Source organism: Eschscholzia californica, unplaced genomic scaffold, assembly GCF_041429995.1.
Source record: "Eschscholzia californica isolate CP2 unplaced genomic scaffold, dmEscCali1.0.p SCAF_2, whole genome shotgun sequence".
Lineage (NCBI taxonomy): Eukaryota > Viridiplantae > Streptophyta > Magnoliopsida > Ranunculales > Papaveraceae > Eschscholzia > Eschscholzia californica.
In genome coordinates, this window is record NW_028238309.1 from 52,839,325 (window position 1) to 52,859,855 (window position 20,531).

Below are 20,531 nucleotides of genomic sequence, written 5' to 3' on the forward strand. Positions count from 1 at the left end.
GGTTTTCCTCAACCAAAACCTAAATCTTTCATTTTGATTATAAAATTAATATAATAAAACAGAAAGAAAAAAACTGACTATGTTTCAAATATATGGATATTATTAGGAGCCCTTACTCATTTGAGATATAATCCTTTAATCTTTATAGATGATTTTAATAATTTCAGGGTATCAGCAGTTCAGCACCAAAGATCACCTTCCGAAATAATGACCAGTAGGTTACTTTGACTTTACCCTCGTGAAAGACAAATTCGTTTTCGAAAAGCCAGCGCTTTGGGGAAAGCAAAATAGTTTTCGGGGTGTGAAAACTTGGTCAATTTTGTTTGACAATTTTATTTTGGGGAAAGCAAAATAGCTTCTCCACCTCACCTCTCTCTATCTCCACCTCACTTCTCTCTCCACCTCATCTTCTCTCACCCCACCACTCTCTCTCTTCTCCGACAGGTCGTCGGCCGGAAAATTTTCCGGCCGACGACCATGAAAAAAGAAATTTTTTTTTCTCTCTCTCTCTAGAAACTCCGGCGAAGGGGTTTCCCTTCGCCGGAGTCCCGGTCTGTTGAAGAACAGACCGATCTTCGCCGGAGTTTCTAGAGAGAGAGAGTGAGTTTTTTTTTCATGGTTGCCAACCAAAAATTTTCCGGTCGGCGACCTGTCGGAGAAGACAGAGAGGTGAGGTGGAGAGATAGAGAGGTGAGGTGGAGGGAGAGTGAGGTGAGGTGGAGGTTTTTTTTATTTCCCCTTAAAATTTATTTCCCCAGAAAATTTCTAAAATTCTGCATATTCCCTTTAAAATTTCAAACTCCGGAAAATATTTAGCTTTCCCCAAAGCGCTGGCCTTTCGAAATTATACAATGAAATTGGGGGACCCACCATTATTTAAGGAAAGAAATGGATTAAAACCCTTATACACCTCCAGTAAGGATCAATTAAATTGGAAACTCAAAACCTAATTTGATTTGGTTCCCATGTTGGATAACTATTGAGAATAAACTTCTTTTGAGTAGCTCCTCAATCAACCGAACCTACTGGTCTATTGATCAGAGGTAGTGTGACGCCCCAAACCTAGCAGTTACTGATATTGTCCTCCCTTTCGCCACCACCCTCGCACGGATGGTAGGAGGTTTTGTTCGTGACAAGAGCACTCCAAGCTTCCCCAAAAGGCCTCGGCACTTACCGTTACCAAGCTTGAGCATACACCTATAGTCCAGGCTCCGGACACTCTCGTGAGCAATGTGGGACTATCACAGGTAGTCATGTGCAATAAAAAGGGGATGAAAATTAAAATCTTAAGACACCACACAGAGTTGAATCAAGGGGAGGGGGGGGGGGGGGGGGACTGGAATCACCTTGGGAGGAAGTCGGACAGAGCAGAGACAACAACCAAGTTTTGAGATTATTTGACAGCACATAATCAACCAACGAGGATCATATTTTAGGGAGCATATGCCGAAGGAAGAGCCGATTTGGAACTCGGGAACGACGATATCTTCACCGAAAACACTAGTATATTATACTTCAATCTTTTTAAAGCTTCATAAATTATATTTTCTTCATCGAAAATTTGGTAGTCAACTTAAATTATATTTTCATCAAATGGGTTGCACTCAAGAACTACCTGTTGTTTACTATTATTCAAGACATGTTTTATTTTCAGAGATACGAGCTCACTACACCATCGCAATATTGCAATGGTTCCTTGAATTTCTCATGTTAGTCCTAGAGTCTGGGAATGGCTTGCGCAATTTTTTAAAAATAGACTATTTTGACAAATTAGGTGATTTTGTTTGTTTCACAAAAAATTGTGATGCTTCCCTTTTATTAATTGAGATTAAGGCTGGGAATCTGGCCCGAGAGCTCGAAACCCGGCCTGGAATGCTCCGGACCGATGAGAAAATCCCTCCCGAAGCTCGACGCGGGTACTGCCTGCCCGGCCTGACGCTAGGAAAGGGGCGGGTTGGGCTCTATTGAAAAAACCCTCACCCGAGTGCTACAACCGCCCGCGAAACCCAGTTATAAGGCCCGGTCACTAAGCACATTATATAGGCATACCTCTTTTAGGTTTTCACTATAAAAAGGTAGATCTTGCCTCTCTTCTTCCACCGCCCAAACACAATTTCAGAAAGGAGAGAGATGGTAGGGACCAAAAGAGAGAGAGAGAGAGAAAGAGAGACCACAAGTGAGAATGTGTGACAAACAGAGAGAGACCAAGATGAAAAAGAAGCAGAACATAAAGTGCAAAATCATTTACTAGATCTATATCTCAATGTGAAATCATTTTCTAGATCTGATAATTTCAGATCTGTTTTCTATGATATATATTCATTTCTCCCTCTCCATTTCAGTGTCCCTCTCCCTTGTACTTCTCTTTATCTCTCTTTTTGAAAATGAAAATGTTGAAGATAATACATTTATTCTCATGGCTCATATATTTGTTGATCTGAATGTTTTGCTTTTCATCTTTGATATTTATCAATGAAAGCTTAAGGAGGAACTACTTATGAAATAAAACAAATATAGGTTTAGGGTTCTAGTAATTTCTGTTATTTCTTTTTCAATCTTATATATGAAGAATGAGGGAATGATTTCTAAATTTTGTGCAGAACAGTAAAACAAATTGAATGATTTATGTTTTTCTTAAGAAAGAAATGTCGTGTTTGTGCCCGAGCCCGGCCCGCCCGAAGCCCACCAGGGAACCAAAGGGTTGGTGCTCATGACGGGCTTTGTGCAAGAAATTTCCAAATCTGCCCGGCCCGAGCCGGCTTGCTAAGGCATGTAGCCAATGAGTTGAGGTACCCGGAACGCCCGAACCCGAGATAGGGGTACCCACGGGTACCGAGTCCGACCCGTTTTCCAACCCTAATTGAGATCGTTACTTTGCTAGGTACAAAATTTATAGATTAAAGACTTGTGAATGTTGTCTCTTGAACTGAGTTTATATTTGTATGCTTTTTGTAGATTAAAGTAACACTATGCGACTGAGATATTATATGAAAAAGTACCATTCTAGCTTCTGTGAATGTTCCAGTCGAGAGTAAAGCTCAATATGGAGCAATCTGGTACGAACTAGATAGCTTATCAGGGCAGGTGAATTTACTTCCAGACATTCGTTTTATCGTCTACATGTTTCTAAAAATTTTCCACTAGAAAGTGACTAATGTTTGTTATTTCAGGTCTGTCGTCATATCAGAACAAGTAAACTTCCCGACGATCAATTGAGTGTTGTTAGATTTTATTTTTGTTATTTTATACTTTTATGGTTAAACTGTATGTGTCTATGTGTCTATTCTACTCAATTCGGTTGTTTGATACTGAACCATGTTCTGAGTAGAAATGTTGAAGTCAATACTCAGAAAAGGTTATCTTAGATAAGCAAGGTCCCACTGTGTGTCTATGTGTCTATTCTACTCGATTCGGTTGTTTGATACTAAACAGTGTTCTGATTAGATAAGTTGAAGTCGATACTCAGAAAAGGTTATCTTAGATAAACAAGGTCTCACTGTGGTTCATCAAAGACCTCAGCCGCTTCAGGCTATCTTTGAGCTCCCTCTAAATGAGGTAAGCCCGCCTTTCATCGTGAAAGTCATCTTCATCTGTAGAGCTTGATTTGTGTAGCATTCTAACTTTTTACATCCCTCTAAGGTTCTTTTGGATCATGGAAACACTTGATTTAACAAAATAAATGTTTTTGTTTTAGGTTGTTGAAAATGGTTTTTGATTTGCTAGAGAGGTCATTCTTGTATCATGGACGTGTCTATATTTCTTCATAGCATATTTGTTTCCATTCTAAAGAATTCTCTAAGCATATGAAGGTTAGGCCTTCTTCTCCATCGATTAAGGTTATGAATTTATTAAGTTTTATCTTAGTATTTTGTAAAGGAGGTCATTTTTTCATTTTTATTTACACAGTACATTTAAGTATCCGACTGATACTCTACTACAAATTCATTAATATTGATAGTAAGATAGATTGCTTGTGTTGACATTTTTTTTTTGAAATTTGTTAATTAAAAGTTCTCATATTCCTCTTGATAGGCGATTATTCTAGTAATTCAAGATACAAATGAGGTATGTATAGGTATCATTTCTTCAATGATTGTATGTCTTGTTACAGTTTAAGTGATGTGTTTACACATTACATGCTATTATTGTTATTGTTGCAGATAAAGAGGAGCCAATGTGCATCTATAAATCCTGCTATTATTATTCTCATGTGTGTTGCTGGATATGATGTACCACCGCTAGGAAGTCTAAATAATAACCTTATGTTAAGTGATGTGTTTACACATTACATACTATTATTGTTATTGTTGCAGATAAAGAGGAGCCAATGTGCATCTATAAATCCTGCTATTATTATTCTCGTGTGTGTTGCTGGACATGATGTACCACCGCTAGGAAGTCTAAATAATAATTTTATGTTAAGTGCTAGAGAAAAGCTTTCGTACCAGAGGCACGAGCTATACTCTAGTATTAAATAAATAAAGGCCGCGGCTATGGGGAATAAAAGAAAATCTCCGGGGAATAAAAATTTAGCTAATAAAATATTGAATTAAAGACATATTTGTTTTTGGTCCAAAAATTGACTTGGTGTTTGATTGCCCCCTAATCTTCATCTCCTCTCTTCTTTCTTTGTATATATATATACGTATTGTTAACATATTTATGAAATTTTTTGACATTTGTTATTGTGGTGAAGGTTGTTAGTTAGATTGGTGAAGCAATATGGAGTGAGGGAATAGGCACAGAATGCACAAAATTGATAGGTAGGGATGGCATAATCATCTCTCTCATAAATGGGGATTTGTAGGAGAGAGCACTTGGCTGGAAATGGAGATTTGATGAAGCACTGGATTTGTCGGACTCATCTAGGTCAATGTTGGGCCCCCATAACAATGATAGTTTGCTGAACGTGAGGTAGGTGAAGAGGGTTGATTGGATGAGATGGAGAATATGGCTTTTAATAATTTCAGTACTAATTAGGGTTTTGGGTTGTTCTTGATGATTAGTAGCCTTAACAAAATTTACCCTAGCTAGCTTGGAATCGTTAGTATTTTAATTTTAAATGTTCTTAATTTCTTTATTTTCTGTTTAAAATGTTTCAAACTTTAATAAAAGTGGAGGTCGCAATGGTGGTCGGAATATTAGTGATAGGAAGTTGTGGTGGTGAAGGTGATAAAAAAGATGAAGATTATGGGTCAATATTTGATTTAGCGACTTTTCGGACTAAACTAAAATATGCCCCGGAGAATGTACAAAAAAATTTGGATTCCCTAGAGAATTTATTCCCCGGAGATTATTCTTTATTCCCCAAAGCCGCGGCCATAAATAAAATAGGATCAAAAAGACTAATTACCAAGCTGACGTCAGACATTTTCCATTCTCAAGTGTGCCTAAGTAGCTAAAAACTAACCAACACCATGTGTCATGGAACTTGGTCATTAGAGTAGAAATTGGAATGCTTCGTATAGACAATGCATTAGATAAGGAGAGCATTGGTTTTAGTACAGGGAGACATAATTTTTTTTTTTTCAAAATATCCCAAAATTGATTAGGTCAAAAAAATCGACCCCTCCCCTAAACCTTCGGTAAAAAAGGGATGAAAACCTTAAACCCTAATTGATGGGCACAACAATCATCTCCACGGAAGGTTCATGGGCGACATCTACATGAAAGAAGTTTCAACTAAGCATAAATTTTTGGCCGCAGCTTTGGGAATAAAGAAAATTCTCCGGAGAATAAAAACTTTTCTTAAAACTAGTCAAATAAGATTGACTTTTATTGTTTCGTTTTATTGCTAAGGGGCTTCTAATTTTAGTAGATGCTATAAAAAAGGCTCCTTCATCTCATCACCTCTCTCTACCACCTCATCTTCACGCCATCTCATCATCTTCTCCGGCGAAGGTCGCCGACCGGCCAAATTTCCGGCCGACGACTTTCAAACATAAAAAAAAAATCTCTCTCCTCTATCTCTCCGATTTTTTTCCCTTTCCTCTCTCTCTCTCTAGAACAGGTCTAGAGAGAGAGGTTACATGAACAGACCTAGGTCTGTTCGTGATGAACACCGCTCTCTAGATCTGTTTTAGAGAGAAAGGAAAGGAAAAAAAATTTGGAGAGAGAAAAAAAAAAGTTAAATTTTTTGTTTTTTTAATGTTTGAAGGTCGCCGACCGGAAAATTGGCCGGCCGACGACCTTCACCGGAGAAGATGATGAGGTGGCGAGAAGATGAAGTGGCAGAGAAAACAGATGAGATGGAGGAGAACTTTTAAAAAAATGTATTCTGTATTCCCCATAAAAATTTATTCCCCGGAGATTTTCAAAAAAATCAGGGTTCCCTCGAGAATTTATTCCCCGGAAAATTTTCTTTATTCCCCAACGCCGCGGCCAAATTTTTTTAAACCAAGGCCGCTGAAAAAGTAAACAAGTTTCGTCCACAATAGGCGAAATATGACGTATTTCGCTTCTAAAGAATGATTGAGAAAATAAATCAATTTCATCTGATTCGGCTGAAATTTGTTGTCTTTTTCATTCTACCCAATCGAAAATCCTTCACGGATTATAACAAAAAACGACTCAAAATCCTAACAATGTTGGTCAACCATAAAGAAAGGCAAAAGAATATTTTTTCTTTACTTATGACATACTTATTTATTATATATGTCGTTGTTTAAGTCAGTGTCTTTTTTTATGTCGATGTCCTCGTTTAACTCAATGTCTTCATTTAAGTCGAAGGGATCTTCTTTCTTGATGCAGGTTGTCTCCTTCTTTCTTCATGGTGGTTCCTCATTCATGAGAGCTTGAGGCATCATAAAAAAAACTTGTAAATAAGACAATAATGATAGTAAACTTGTGTTTTGTAGTTTTTGTAATGTTAATGATGATGTTGATAGTAGTGTTAGATAATAGGGCTGAGTTGTCTATGTCAGACAAAATTACATGAATGAATAAAATATTAATTTTTTTTTTTGAGAAATCGACTACGATCTACGTTAGCCGTTACAAGACATTGATACATCATGACTCATGAGGATGTGATAAGCACGATAACCGCTTAAGTTAAACCAATAATGAAAGTGACATAAAACCCAAAAACATGAAAGAAACCTAAAGCCCGACAAACTTATTACATTATTTATACCCTTAATAATCTAAATTTAATAACCATGGAATCCACCTCTTTTAGAAATCGAATCTGAAACCTCCAAGATTTTGGAGTTATTTATTAAATAATCCTAACAATGTTGGCCTTAAACTAACTTTTTTTTTTATTGTTGAATTGCCTTAAGGGTCCGTTTGATACGTGAGAAAACCTTGGGTAAGAAAATTAACCTTTTCTGATGGGAAAGAAATCACTAATTTTACATGTGAATTTCAAATTTTATGTGTTTGGTACAAGAGTGGGAAAAGGGTGTCTTTATAAAGAATCAACGGAGTGCCTTTAAAAAAATCGAACACAACTCGTTTGTTCTTCAAAAAATATACCCAGTTTGGTTATCTCATTATAATCATCCCTAGGGCTTCATCTTCTTACCCAATTTGGGGATTTTTGGTAGAGAAATGCAAAAAATCAAGATCAATAATGGTAGTTTGTGGGTTGTCAATTAAAAGGCATGAGTAATCACCATCATCAAAGCCAATTTACAGTGCATCAAGATCTTGTTAGTGCTTCGTCTTCTCGGCAGCTACGAATCGTCGTCATCATCACCAAAGGCAACTTAAATAAAAAATATCTAAATTGGATAAGAAGATGAAGCCGTAGCGATTCGTATTCATGAAAATCAAGGTGTCATTTAAACTTGTGAACTCATGAAGATGAATACCTAGTGCATCAAGATGTTCATTGTATTCATGAGTTCATGAATTCACAAGTTCACTGTGTTTAGATCGAGAAGGATAATGATGGAGACCGAAGTGTTCACTTGTGTTCAGATCTTGCTTTAATGGTATATTTGATTTGCTTAATTCCTGTGCTTCACTGTGTTCTTGAGAGAGAAGAGAGGAGAGAGATAGTTTAAAAATGAAAGAGTCTTCATTCGAGCACATTGTTTCAGTCTATCAAAAACCATTGTTCATGGTGTGATTTGAAGAGAAAGGGTCATCTTCATTGATGTAGAGAGAGAGAGAGAGAGAGAGAGAGAGAGAGAGGAAGTTACGAGAAGAGAGAGGGAGAGGAAGTTACGGGAGGAGAGAGAGCGTGTTATGTGTGGGTGAGAATTGGCCTTTCCCATCTTTTTTGTGGGAAAAGAAACTAGCTCCTTTTCCTACTTTTTTTTCTCATAAGAATTCGATTTTCTTACTCAAGGGTCCTATCAAACATTAAAACTCCGAATTTCTCGAGAAAACGACTTTCTCAGCCACGTTTTCTCACGTATCAAACGACTTTCTCAGCCACGTTTTCTCACGTATCAAACGGACCCTAAACTAACTTGGTAAAGGAAGAGAAATACATAAATTTGACATTTTTTAATGCATTGCCTATATCAATCTTATGCCAAAGACCTGGAACTTTCATCAGTTTACTCCATTAAAAGGGATTAATTACATTTTAGCCCTTAATCTTTTTCCAGCTGGAGACTTGGTCCCCAAATTGATCTTAACTTTAAAGCTGAAAACCAGAATATGAAAAAGAAATTGAAGTGGGGAAGAACTTTTAATAACGCAGTTAGTGGTGATGATGATGTATACAATTCGTTCAGCCGCTAACTTCCCTTCTTCTTCTTCTTCCTCCACTTCTCTATCTCTTCTTCCTCCAGTATCAATGAAATCAAGGTTCATCTCAACATAAATCCTTTCTATTTTTTCATTCAGTTCTTCTTCAATCAAATAACTTTCATGTAATTGCTTTTCCTTTTTGTTTCTTTTCAGGAAAATTATTAGAATGTCTACTACAACAGGTGCCACAAACCCTAGTTTATCTCTACAATCTACCTTGTCTGTAAAACCTCCTTCTCACCCTACTTACGATCTTAAAGGTGTTATTAAACTCGCTCTCTCTGAAGATGCTGGTGATATAGGTAACTTGTCTTATCGTTCTTCAGTAATTCATGTAGTTAAAGTGTTTGAAGAAATGACTGACTGACTGAGTTTAGGAGCTGATTTTATCCCTATTAATTTGAATTTTATGATACTAGTCATTTTATCTTGAATGATGTGAACCCATAGAATCTTGTGGTGAAATAAAGATTCCAACTTTGGGTGATTGTTCTTTTTAATTGTTTTTAGGATTTTAGTGTTTTGATGGGAAATTTTGATTATAGGAGATGTAACTTGTTTGGCAACTATTCCTGTTGATATGGAAAGTGAAGCACACTTCTTGGCTAAGGAGGATGGTGTAGTTGCTGGGATTGCTCTTGCTGATATGATATTTAAGGAAGTTGATCCTTCGCTGAAGGTATAATAACGAACCCTTTCGTGGAATTACAATTATAGCTTTGGTTGGGCTTGGGAAATGAAATTGATTCCTCTAGTTTCGATGAAATTGTGAGAGTAGGTTGAGTGGTATCAAAAGGATGGAGACTATGTTCATAAAGGACTTCAATTTGGGAAAGTATCCGGTAAGAATTGACGTGTTTTGACTAGTATTTTTTTATGCTTGAGTTTATATTTGCAAGTTTAGATGTTAGATATATGCAAGTTTATATTTTGTCATGTTTTGACTAGTATTTTTTATGCTTGAGATATGCAGGACGAGCGCATAATATTGTTGTTGCAGAACGAGTAGTTCTCAACTTTATGCAGAGAATGAGCGGAATTGCTACATTAACCAAGGTTTGTTTCCACTAACGTATATTGTAATTGCAGAGAGAACTATGAAGATTCACAAGTTTTTGTGTATCTCTCATTGCTACTAAAAGTTAAAGAGAGACTGCTGAAATTTTGAAACAAAGACTGCACAAACGAAATACAAACAGAGAAGATTGTCATGTGTAGTTTTTTGTATCCATTTATTTGAAAAATCTGAAACAGGGACGAAACCAGGGTTTTTGTTTATGGGGCCCCAGCGGCGATTGTTGGTCATAACTTGATTTGTAAATAACATAGTCAGACCATACTAATTTTAACGACGATATGTGTACTTAGGGCAAAAAGCTTAATGCAATTGGAATTTAGGCATGTACAGAAGCTATTCCTCTAATTATACTTGGCGGTATGTATGGCCTAATCTGCATGGACCTGTTTGGGCTAATAGTGCTCTTCTCTATGCCAGGGAGAGATTGAAATGTTCATGTTTGCTGCAGGCGATGGCAGATGCTGCACATCCTGCGTGCATTTTAGAGACAAGAAAGACTGCTCCGGCTTTACGTTTGGTGGATAAGTGGGCGGTATTGATCACTTCTCTTTGTTCTTACTTCAACCTTGATTCTCCATTTCCTGTATGAACTGTTCTCGTTTCCCCGTACCTACACGGCTACTCTTTAACAGGTATTGATTGGTGGAGGTCAAAACCATAGGATGGGCTTATTTGATATGGTCATGATAAAAGATAATCATATTTCAGTAGCTGGAGGTGTAACAAAAGCCCTGAAATCTGTTGACCAATATTTGGAGCAAAGGCATCTTCAGATGGGAGTTGAGGTAAGTTCTTTTCGATTGAGGTTATATACTATACCAGGAGGCAGACACTGTTATAGATAATGTTTTGATGCCAACTGTATAAATCCTGCATTTTATGATAGAAATTATATTGTGACAAAACTGAATTAACGTTCTTGTTACGACAAACTTTATCAAATGAAGAAAAACATATGGAAGTATGTACGAGGCTATTAGAAATCTTTAATGTGAATGGATTTTCTGTGCCATATAATGATAGGGTTAATTCTGTTTTGGCCCCCAATTTGGGACCAACTCACTGTTTTGCCCCTCCATAAGTGTCTGGCAGTTTGTTTTGGCCCCCATAAGCCAAAAGAATCTCAACCTTTTCCCGAAATACCCTAGGGGGCCAAAATGTTGAAAACATTAAATCCACATCATCTCTCCATCCCTCCTCCATTTCATCACTTCCCTCCTCCACTTGGACCACTTCATCTCTTCCTCCCTCCACCTCACCATCTTCTTCGACGAAGGTAGCCGGTTGACCACTTTTTTTTGGCGATCTTCAAACTTAAAAAAAATTATTCTTCTCTCTCTCTTTTCTCACACTTCTTCTTCTTTGTCTTCTTTTTCTTATTCTCCTTTTCTCTCTCTATCTCCAACAAAAGGGAGGATCCCCCTTCGCCTGAGATAGTAGAGAGGGAGAAAAAGAATAAGGAAGAAGACAAGAAGAATAAGGAAGAAGAAGAAATAATTTTTCTTTTAAGTTTGAAGGTCGTCAGAAAAGTGGCTGGTCGGCAACGTTCGCCGGAGAAGATGGTGAGGTGGACAGAGGGATAGGCGAAGTGCAGGTGAGAAGTGATGAAATGGAGGAGAGAAGGAGAAATGAGGTGTAAATGTTTGAAATTTTTTTTTAGAAATAATTCCATTTTGGCCCCTAAAGGTATTTTCGGGGAGAGTTCAAATTTTTTTGGACCTTGGGGGTCAAATCGAACTGCCTGACACTTATGGGGGGCTAAAACCGCGAGTTGGTCACAAATTTGGGTCTAAAATGGAATTAACCCATAATCATGTTGTGTTGCTAGTTTGCTACAAATACTTGGTGTACGGAAATTTCAAGATAAAGTTTATAAAACATAAATTAAGTAGGACAATTGACTCCAAGTTCTTATTTGATATTTTTTTGGCGTTTAGTTTGTTTTTAGTTTATAAAACTAAAGTTTGTTTGTGCTAGGTCTCGTGCTTTAGTACTATTGTCTCTAACATAATATATTGTCTGATTTCATGCAGATTGAGACCAGGACATTAGAGGAAGTTAAGGAGGTCTTAGATTATGCATCTCAGTCAAAAACTTTACTGAGCCGGATAATGTTAGACAATATGGTCGTTCCTTTGTCAGATGGGGATGTTGATGTATCCATGCTAAAAGAAGCCGTTGAATTAATAGATGGAAGATTTGAGACTGAGGTAGCTTCTATTCACTATTTTTTTTTTTTTTCCTAAGATCAGCTCTACGTAACTATACAGGGTTTTAGGAAATCGTTTTGCCCATAAGCATAATGGTGTTAATTTCTTGTCATAGGGTTGCAAAAACCTGATATGTAAATCTTTCATCTTTAAAGTTGATGCAACTTTTAGTATCATTTTAGCACTACCGTTTGGCAGTTGCTAACTCTTCTGTTTGACGATGGCAGGCATCGGGTAATGTTACTCTTGACACGGTGCATAAAATTGGACAAAGTGGGGTAACCTACATATCCAGGTAACAAAGCAAAGACTTTTGATTTTATGAGCACTTGTTATTAGGAAAGGAAATATCACATCAGAAGTTTTCAGCTTCCTATTTCACGTCTAAAGGTCGGAAGGTTTCTACTTGGAATTTGAAACTTATCATATATATAGAAATAATTACCTAATAAAGGTGAGAAGTAGGTTATATGGTTAGAGTACGAAATACGTAGTTGGGTGGGTCTAGATGATGTTCAATTTATGACTAGGATCAACAGCTATAGATTCGACTATTTTTCAAAAATAGTATTTCTGAACATGTAAAATGAAGCCCCACAAAAGCAATGTTGCTTTGACAGATTCCTAAGTATCGTGCTTCTCCTTAAAGTAAGATCCACTAGTAGGTTAGATATGATCCTTTTCAATTTTCTTTCGTATCTTCCTTTTTCCATTATTATCAAGATTCTCATAAAGTGAACTAATAATAATACTGTTGCTATTATATTCTTAACCTTGTTGGTTAAAACTGTATCGCCAATTTCACGATTATAAATTGACATATCTCCTAAAATATGAACTTATATTTGCAGTGGTGCATTAACACATTCAGTAAAAGCACTCGATATCTCCCTCAAAATTGATACAGAGCTAGCCCTGCAAGTTGGAAGGCGTACAAAGCGAGCATGATCCTTTTGTTTTGTTCGCTCAGTAGCAGCTCTCATCGAAACTTCCAATATGAGCAAACCAACTTACCCATACGACATTGTTCTTCAGAACTCCTCGTTTTAATAAACAGAAAGTGTGTATGTTTTATTTTATTTTTCCATAATAGTGTTTCTCATCACGGCAGCATAAGATCCAAATTCTGCAGTAAAGCTTATATTCTGTACTAGGAGATGCTTGGGAATGCCCTTTAGAAACTCAATTAGTAGTTGGGGCATTGTCCATTTTTTTACATAAACCTACCTTGTATATGGTGTAAACGTTGCCGCTTACTTTATGCTACTTCTGTTTACTTTATGAAAGAGCTCCGAGGATGGCTTTAATGGCGGTAGATTTGAATCTCAATCAGTAAATTCAATAAAAATATCATTTGAGAAATGTGATTTTTCTTTCATTCGTATCTTTCAACTTCCATTCAAGTGAACGACATGATGTCTCTATGTTGGGGCAACTCTTATGCCTCTTAGAACATCTTCATTTCAGTATTCTGTTGGGGTTTTCTTTGTTTTTCGTCAAGTTATTTCTCTACTTGTTTCAGAAAGGGGGATTGGGTGAACCGTCCAAAACCAGGGAGGAAATAGGATTCCCATCCTGGGTTGCCAATAAATGAAAGCCAGGTCCAAATAGTCAGAGGCCCACGCGAAAATACCGTAACGTCCTTGTTTTTTCATCAAATTTACGGAATCTACCACCCAGAAAATTACGGAATTGCCATTCTAAAAAATCATGGGATTTACTTTCTCTCTCTACTCTGCGTTTTACTTTCTGTCTCTACTCTTTTACTTTCTCTCTCTAAATCTCTTTCCAGATTTATTTCTCTTTACTTATTTAACCAAATCCTAATTTCACTCCCAATTTAATCAAATTCTAACTAACTTAGATTTTTTCTCTCTCCAAATTTAACCAATCTCAACAAATATTTCCAGATTGGTTCAAAATTCTTTTTTTTTTTTTTAAGATTTGTTTCTTATCTCAAATTTTGAATTTTTCCAGATTGGTTCAAATTTCGAATTTTTCAAGATTGGTTCAAATTTCGAGTTTTTTTAGATTGGTTCAAATTTCGATTTTTTCAAGATTGGTTCAAATTTCGAGTTTTTTTAGATTGGTTCAAATTTCGAATTTTTCTCTGGTAAATTATTTTATTTACTGGGAATTTTCTTGGTAAATTTTTTTGTTTACCGGAAATTACTTTATTTACTAGGAATTTTCTTGTGTACTAGACACTTTTGTACCGGGAAATTTTCTTGTGTACCGGAAATTATTTTATTTACTAGGAATTTTCTTTTGTACTAGACACTTTTGTACTGTAAATGTTCTTGTTTACCGGAAATTTTTTTATTTACTGGGAATTGCATTGTGGACTATGCACTTTTCGAACTGGGAATTAAATTATATACCGGGAATTGTTTTGTATATTACCAATTGGGTTATGTACTAGACGTTTTTGTAGTAGGAAATTTTCTTGTGTTCTGGAAATTTTATTGTTTACAGAGAAAGTGTAAAATAAAATGAAAGTATTTGAGAAAATAAAGTATTTGATTCAAAAGGTAAAAAATCTAGAGAGAAATATGATAAAGAGAGAAGGAAAATCTGGAGATAAATCTAAAATTTGAAAATGAAATCCATCCAAAAAAACTTTAAGATTTAAAAAAAACCTTCCGAAAAGAGAGATAAATTTACTGTAAATTTATGAGAGAAATTAGGGGGAGAGATAAATCTAGAGAGATAAAGATCTTGGCGAAAATTTCTGGAAAATATGGCTGAATAGGAAAAATTTGAGAGATAATGGAGGAGAAAAACATGAAAATTTTAGAGAGAGAAAGAATCGGAAAGAGGGAAGGAACGAAAGTAGTGACTCTCTTAAGGTTTTAGAGAGAGAAAGAAAAAGAAAAGACAAAGTTTGTTGGACGAGATCCCAAAATTTCGGCCAAAAATTTTGAATTTTCAACAAAAATTTTCTTTCCCGCTTTATATTTTTAGAAAACACCAGAATTTCCTGTCCAGGGGCAAGAAGGGGAGAAAAAAAATAAAAACCAAGGAATAATGAGCTGTCCCTGACATTTGGACCTGCACTCAATATTTTGGCAAGTTTGGATTTTTTTTTTGTTTTACCCCCCTAAAATTGGACTGTTTACTCAAAAATCCTTTCAGAAATCATGTCTAAGACGATGTTGGGGTTGTTAAATAAAGATATCCCAATGTGACATATTTAATTATTTACGTCATCATTTCTAATATTTAAACCAATAGAAAATCATGTCTTCCTAACTCTCTATAATAACTAATCTTTTACAAAAAATACTTGTCACCTGAGTAAACAAAACTAGAGATTTGTATTAAAAACACAAAAATCGGAAAATAGAAATGAGAATCTTAATTGAAACTTAATACATTGGATTTTTAGATTTTTTTTTAAGGGTGTCTCCAAAAGTTCCCCATCCTTTTGCTCTTAGCTTTCCCCTCTCTCGGCACTTCCAGTGGGTCTCGGATTGAGCAGTTTTAGGTCCACAGCTTGGGGCAGTGTAAGAGCTCTCCGATTAAGTCTCATTACTATTGTTCAAGTTTGGCACGGATTAGTCAATCCGTGTATCCTCGTACTACCCCAGCCAAGAGTAAAAAAGAAAGGGCATATCTATTATACTTTCTTGAATGGGATACTTTAGAATATCATGTCCACATGTCATGGGTTTAATGAACCACGTGTCACTTACTGGTAGGAAATGAGTGTTCCAAAATTCAGTTGCTCTTCTAACGGTTTTAACTCCAGCTGAGTGGAAGGTCGCCTCAAGACTTTACCTTCTCTGTTGTTTGTCGTCCGCCATGGCTATTGGAGCTACTACTAAATTAGGGTTTCATTTGATTAACTCTAGTAATCTTCAACATCATAATCATCCTACATTTGCCATAACAACACCGTTTATTAGTCTGAGAAATACTAATTTAAGTTCTCATAGATCCTCTCCTTCCAGTAGCAGACGAAGACTTAGAGAGAGAAACTACTCCAACTCTCGAAGAATTTCAGCGTCATTACTCGAGGAAGAACAAAAACAGAAACAACTTTCGTTTACTGAACCTGAAACTAAACTCATTGATGCCCTAATTGGTATTCAAGGAAGAGGTCGTTCTGCTTCTCCTCTCCAACTCAAGGTTTTCCAATCTCCCTCTCTCTCTAATAATTTCCAATCTCTCTCTCTCTCTCTCTCTCTCTCTCTCTCTAACTTTGGTTGTTGGTAAATTAAAACAGGATGTAGAAAGGGCAGTGCAAAATCTAGAAGGTCAAGAAGGTGTAGTTGATCCTGTGAGTGTGAAGACCTTACTTTAATTTTTTCCTGTCATTTTAATTCTACCAATGTCTTGATTGATTTTGAGAATCCCCTTCTGATGATAACTAGAAATACCTAAAATTCAACTTAATTGAACCATTTTTTAGGTCAAAGATCTTTCTTTATGGCGTATCTAGCTAGTAATTGTTGATTATTTTGTAGTTTGATGCTAGTAATTGTTGGGTAATGGGTTTAATGTCAATGTCTTGAATCGTCTTACACTCATATCCAATTAAAGGTAGACCAATAGATCGGTTAGCTTATTTCATGGTTCCCTCTTGATGTGAATTGAGTTTTGTTTAAGGTTCTTCTCTTAAAGGAGAAAAATATTTGTTTTGAAAATTGTAAACCTCTGTTGAAGCTTCTGCCGAGGTGTTTAGATCGCCTTTAGAGGGGCCTAATAGGTTTTTGGGTTTGCACTAATTAGTCTAAGTCTATCCGTCCATTAGGGTATACAGAAAGATGAAACCTAACCAACCTCAGACAGTTAAGTAACAAAGTTTGTGCATTGAATTTATATACTGCAGACAAGCTCCAGTTTAATTGAAGGTCGATGGCAACTAATCTTTACAACAAGACCTGGAACAGCATCACCTATTCAGGTTAGTTCCCCCTTTTGTGCTCTCGAAAATTCATTTTCATCAATATATGAACATTTCACTTAGGAATTGCCTCTTTTAGAATTGATCGATTAATTGCTTTTTCATCAACTTGATGCTACTGATAATAGATTGTCTAACAATTTGCAATAATCGGTACTACTGATGCACATGAAAAGTAGCTTATATATATCTTGGTTGATCCGTCGATTTTTACTCATGTTTCATTTTATCAAATAGAATTTGCACGGAATAAGAAATGTAGTTGCTTATTATTCCATTTTACTTTTCAGAGGACATTTGTTGGGGTTGACATATTCAGTGTCTTTCAAGAGGTATACCTAAGGACTGATGACCCAAGGGTGTCAAATATTGTTAGATTCTCTGAAGCAATTGGTGAGCTAAAAGTAGAGGTATGTCATCAATTTTGTAGCTATTATCTGGATCTGGATTTGAGCTTTTGAGAGAGTTGATTTCACACGTTTCTTGATTGTCCATCTAGATTGTCTTAAAATGCCTAAGGATGAAATTTATACACATGAAATTTAAGCTAGGTTGAATTCAAACACACCTTTCCGTAAACCCCTTTACAATTTCCCGTTTGTTTTATTATAGTTTACATTCTTCGCTATTCCAGCAAATGAGAATGTGAATACTCAATTGGGACAGACAGACTCCCTCCTAATATAAGCTGCGAGGCATGTTTCCGCCATGTTTCTTATAGAAAGGATCGTCTATAAGATACTCTATTATTTGTATTTGATCTTTTATAAGCTGTTCTATGTTATGATACAGTCCAATAAGATTCTATGCTCGTAGATATGGCCTTGTGCATCCGTTGACAAAACGAATTTTTGTGAGCTTATGTTCATGACATAAAATTTTGCTTATCTCTCACATGCTGCAACATTTTTTTCTATTAGGCGGCAGCGTCAACCAAAGATGGGAAACGTATTCTTTTTCGGTTTGATAGAGCAGCATTCTCTTTGAAATTTTTGCCATTCAAGGTACCATATCCAGTTCCGTTTAAGCTCCTTGGAGATGAAGCAAAAGGTTGGTTGGACACTACATATTTGTCTAAATCTGGAAACATCCGAATTTCAAGAGGAAACAAGGTATTTATGGCCCTATAGAGTCAAGCTTACTTCATGTCATTATTCCGAATACTCAATTGTGTAGATAGTTTTGTTCTTTGCCGCAACATCAAAATTCCGATATAGAAATAAATAAATTCTTTAGTGTTTTTCTCTGTCTAAAGACATTCAAAAACTTGTATGTAGTGCAGGGAACCACATTCGTGCTTCAAAAGGAAACAGAACCGAGGCAAAGACTACTATCAGCCATTTCAACTGGCTCGGGAGTAACAGAGGTCATATGTTTGAACTCGAAATGGTTTTCTTTAGCGTTGAACATGTCATAATGCATAAAACTTCAGCAATTTACTTGTCGTAACATCTACAGGCTATTGATAAGCTCGTGACCCTAAATCAGAGTTTAACCAAAGAAGAACCACAACTTCAAGTGGGCAAATGGCAACTCATTTGGAGTTCACAGGTATCATGGAAGAACTACAATATTTACTTACTGAGCGATTTTCCGTTGAACCACGCTTCCAGATTGGTAGACTCGTGATCCCATCATTGTTTTCATTATATAATCCCAGAGTTTACGTTATTAAAGTCCCATCCTCAATGGGTTGGATCTTGATTCTTCTTTCCTTTAATGATTGTCACATCTTGACAGGAAAACAATAGATATCGGGAACCTAAACTCAATAAGGATATTTCATATTTCCATGTTTCCTTTTTCAAATTGCAGATAATTTAGTCTTCAACATTTTCTGTAATAAATTATTCCTACTGATAGTAAAAGTGCCAATCCAAGCCTGAATATTGTCATTTTCTCCTTTTTCCTAACTGTAGCTTATTCCTCCGGTAATAAGGAAAAGTTTTTCGGTTTAAGTTTTGATTTTGTTAAACTTCCAAAACTTTCGTCGAAGTTGAACTGAAGTTTGTCTCTCTTTATGCAGCAAGAAACTGACAGCTGGTTAGAGAATGCTGCTAATGGACTTATGGGGACGCAGGTAAGCTGCAAAAACTAATCGAATTTGTAGATTGAGAATGGTTCTTCAACAAGCTAATTTTTATTAACAGATTGTTAAGGAAGATGGACAACTAAGGTTTCTGGTTGACATTTTGCTTGGGTTCAGATTCTCAATGGATGGCAATTTTGTGTGAGTTCCCTAAGCCTTATTCTCTAATATAAGTCGGTCGTATCCGAAAAATCAGAAACTTATGTTGTCAAAATAGTTGTTACCTGAAACTTGAATCGCCCGGGATATGGTATGGGGCACCGATAAGCTACCATGTTTATGCGGTGAGCTAGGGGTATACGTGCCTCTAAAGACTACTTACACATTAGGTTGAGGTACGTTTTAGACGATTTCCAACAATACACTTAATCTGAAACATACCTACTCCATAAAACTTAAAATCTTTACTTGTTAATTGAACAACTCAAGTAGCAATTCATTACATAAAACCGAAAAGGTTGAGATGCTATATGAAATATAAAGTCCTAGAGATATATTTATATTACTTTTTGACAAGAAATGAAATTTGCCACTTCCCCTTGTTGTCCCCATGCATGTCTGAAAAGTTTAATGTAATCTAAAGTTTGTATGATATTGAACTATGGCAGAAAATCGGGTAACAAAACATACGATGTTACGATGGATGATGCAGCCATTCTAGCTGGACCATTTGGAGTTCCCATGGAAATGATAAGCAAGTTCAACCTTGAGCTGCTGTAAGAACTGAGATATACAAGACTAATAGAGCTTTTGTTATTCCATTATAAATATCTGATATTACTACCTCAAGAATTATGACTTTATTTCTCTTTTGCAGTTATAGTGACAACAAAATCAGGATAACCCGAGGTTATAATCGAATACTCTTTGTCCATTTACGTGTGGACGACTCAGACAAGAAGTAAATCCAAATTTTAAATCTTGTTTGTTGGAAATTCTCGTTCGTTTAAGAGAAACAAGGTATATAGATGTATAAATGTTTGTGTACTTATTTTTGTATGTAGTGTGAATCTTGTAAGTTCTTTGTGTTCCTTCTGTTCATATAAGAAGTTGGCATGAGATTAGACCTCTCATGAAGCTTTTGTGATTTTTTCTTAAGCACAGTTTGAATCTAGAATTTCTCTTTTTAAGTATAATAAAGAATTTACTAGTTGGGGATGACCATTGTCCATTCCCCTTTTTCTTTCTTTCCATCAAGTTCTCAAATTTGTTAAACGGTAAGCGCGAGAAGAAAGATATAAACTGAGTTACTGAAAGAGGTGAAAGTGTAAAAGATATATAATAAAACCGAGAAATGATATCAAATTGCCGGCCCAACCCAGCTAACACAAGGGTCGTGCTAACTCCTGAGCTCAAAAGGTTGGTCTAACTGAAGTGGGATTCTCAATTTAGGAAAGATATGAGAGAAGCGAAATGTCATTTGGCCCGAAAATAGGACCGACCACCGCGTCTCATGAGCTCAATAGGTTGGTCCTAGCCCAAAATCCAAATGATATTCTCATTTTAGGAAAGATGTGAAAGAAACGAAATGCCATT

The 20,531-nt window shown here is 36.2% G+C and overlaps 2 protein-coding genes and 1 long non-coding RNA gene across 3 annotated transcripts; all 3 read left to right on the forward strand.

The window, feature by feature from the left end:
• Positions 1-3,170: 3,170 nt before the first annotated feature.
• On the forward strand, positions 3,171-4,354 carry LOC147558950 (uncharacterized). Its single transcript, XR_015233552.1, has 4 exons — positions 3,171-3,555; positions 3,695-3,809; positions 4,033-4,065; positions 4,161-4,354. It is a non-coding gene; the product is annotated as an uncharacterized LOC147558950 (long non-coding RNA).
• Positions 4,355-8,586: 4,232 nt separating this feature from the next.
• QPT (quinolinate phoshoribosyltransferase) lies at positions 8,587-13,359 on the forward strand. The gene is made up of 10 exons (XM_086660705.1): positions 8,587-8,766; positions 8,863-9,011; positions 9,255-9,388; positions 9,488-9,551; positions 9,683-9,765; positions 10,236-10,319; positions 10,420-10,572; positions 11,821-11,997; positions 12,225-12,292; positions 12,849-13,359. Exons 1-10 carry the CDS (start codon positions 8,669-8,671, stop codon positions 12,943-12,945), a joined length of 1,107 nt encoding a protein of 368 aa, XP_086516831.1. The 5' UTR covers positions 8,587-8,668; the 3' UTR covers positions 12,946-13,359.
• Positions 13,360-15,468: 2,109 nt separating this feature from the next.
• On the forward strand, positions 15,469-20,153 carry LOC147558952 (Plastid-lipid associated protein PAP / fibrillin family protein). The gene is made up of 11 exons (XM_086660706.1): positions 15,469-16,128; positions 16,226-16,279; positions 16,832-16,906; positions 17,197-17,316; positions 17,827-18,018; positions 18,189-18,272; positions 18,365-18,457; positions 18,933-18,986; positions 19,057-19,136; positions 19,604-19,711; positions 19,813-20,153. The coding sequence occupies exons 1-11, from the start codon at positions 15,802-15,804 to the stop codon at positions 19,898-19,900; spliced, it is 1,275 nt and encodes a 424-aa protein (XP_086516832.1). The 5' UTR covers positions 15,469-15,801; the 3' UTR covers positions 19,901-20,153.
• The last annotated feature ends 378 nt before the right edge of the window (positions 20,154-20,531 follow it).

Bases quoted from the DNA above. Each gene is read 5' to 3' on its own strand.
- QPT (XM_086660705.1), top strand. From the start codon at position 8,669: ATGATGATGTATACAATTCGTTCAGCCGCTAACTTCCCTTCTTCTTCT. The intron at 8,767-8,862 runs GTTCATCTCAAC...GTTTCTTTTCAG, and splicing joins CCAGTATCAATGAAATCAAG to GAAAATTATTAGAATGTCTA. The intron at 9,766-10,235 runs GTTTGTTTCCAC...TGTTTGCTGCAG, and splicing joins GAATTGCTACATTAACCAAG to GCGATGGCAGATGCTGCACA.
- LOC147558952 (XM_086660706.1), top strand. From the start codon at position 15,802: ATGGCTATTGGAGCTACTACTAAATTAGGGTTTCATTTGATTAACTCT. The intron at 18,273-18,364 runs GTCATATGTTTG...TAACATCTACAG, and splicing joins CTGGCTCGGGAGTAACAGAG to GCTATTGATAAGCTCGTGAC. The intron at 18,987-19,056 runs GTAAGCTGCAAA...TTTTATTAACAG, and splicing joins ATGGACTTATGGGGACGCAG to ATTGTTAAGGAAGATGGACA.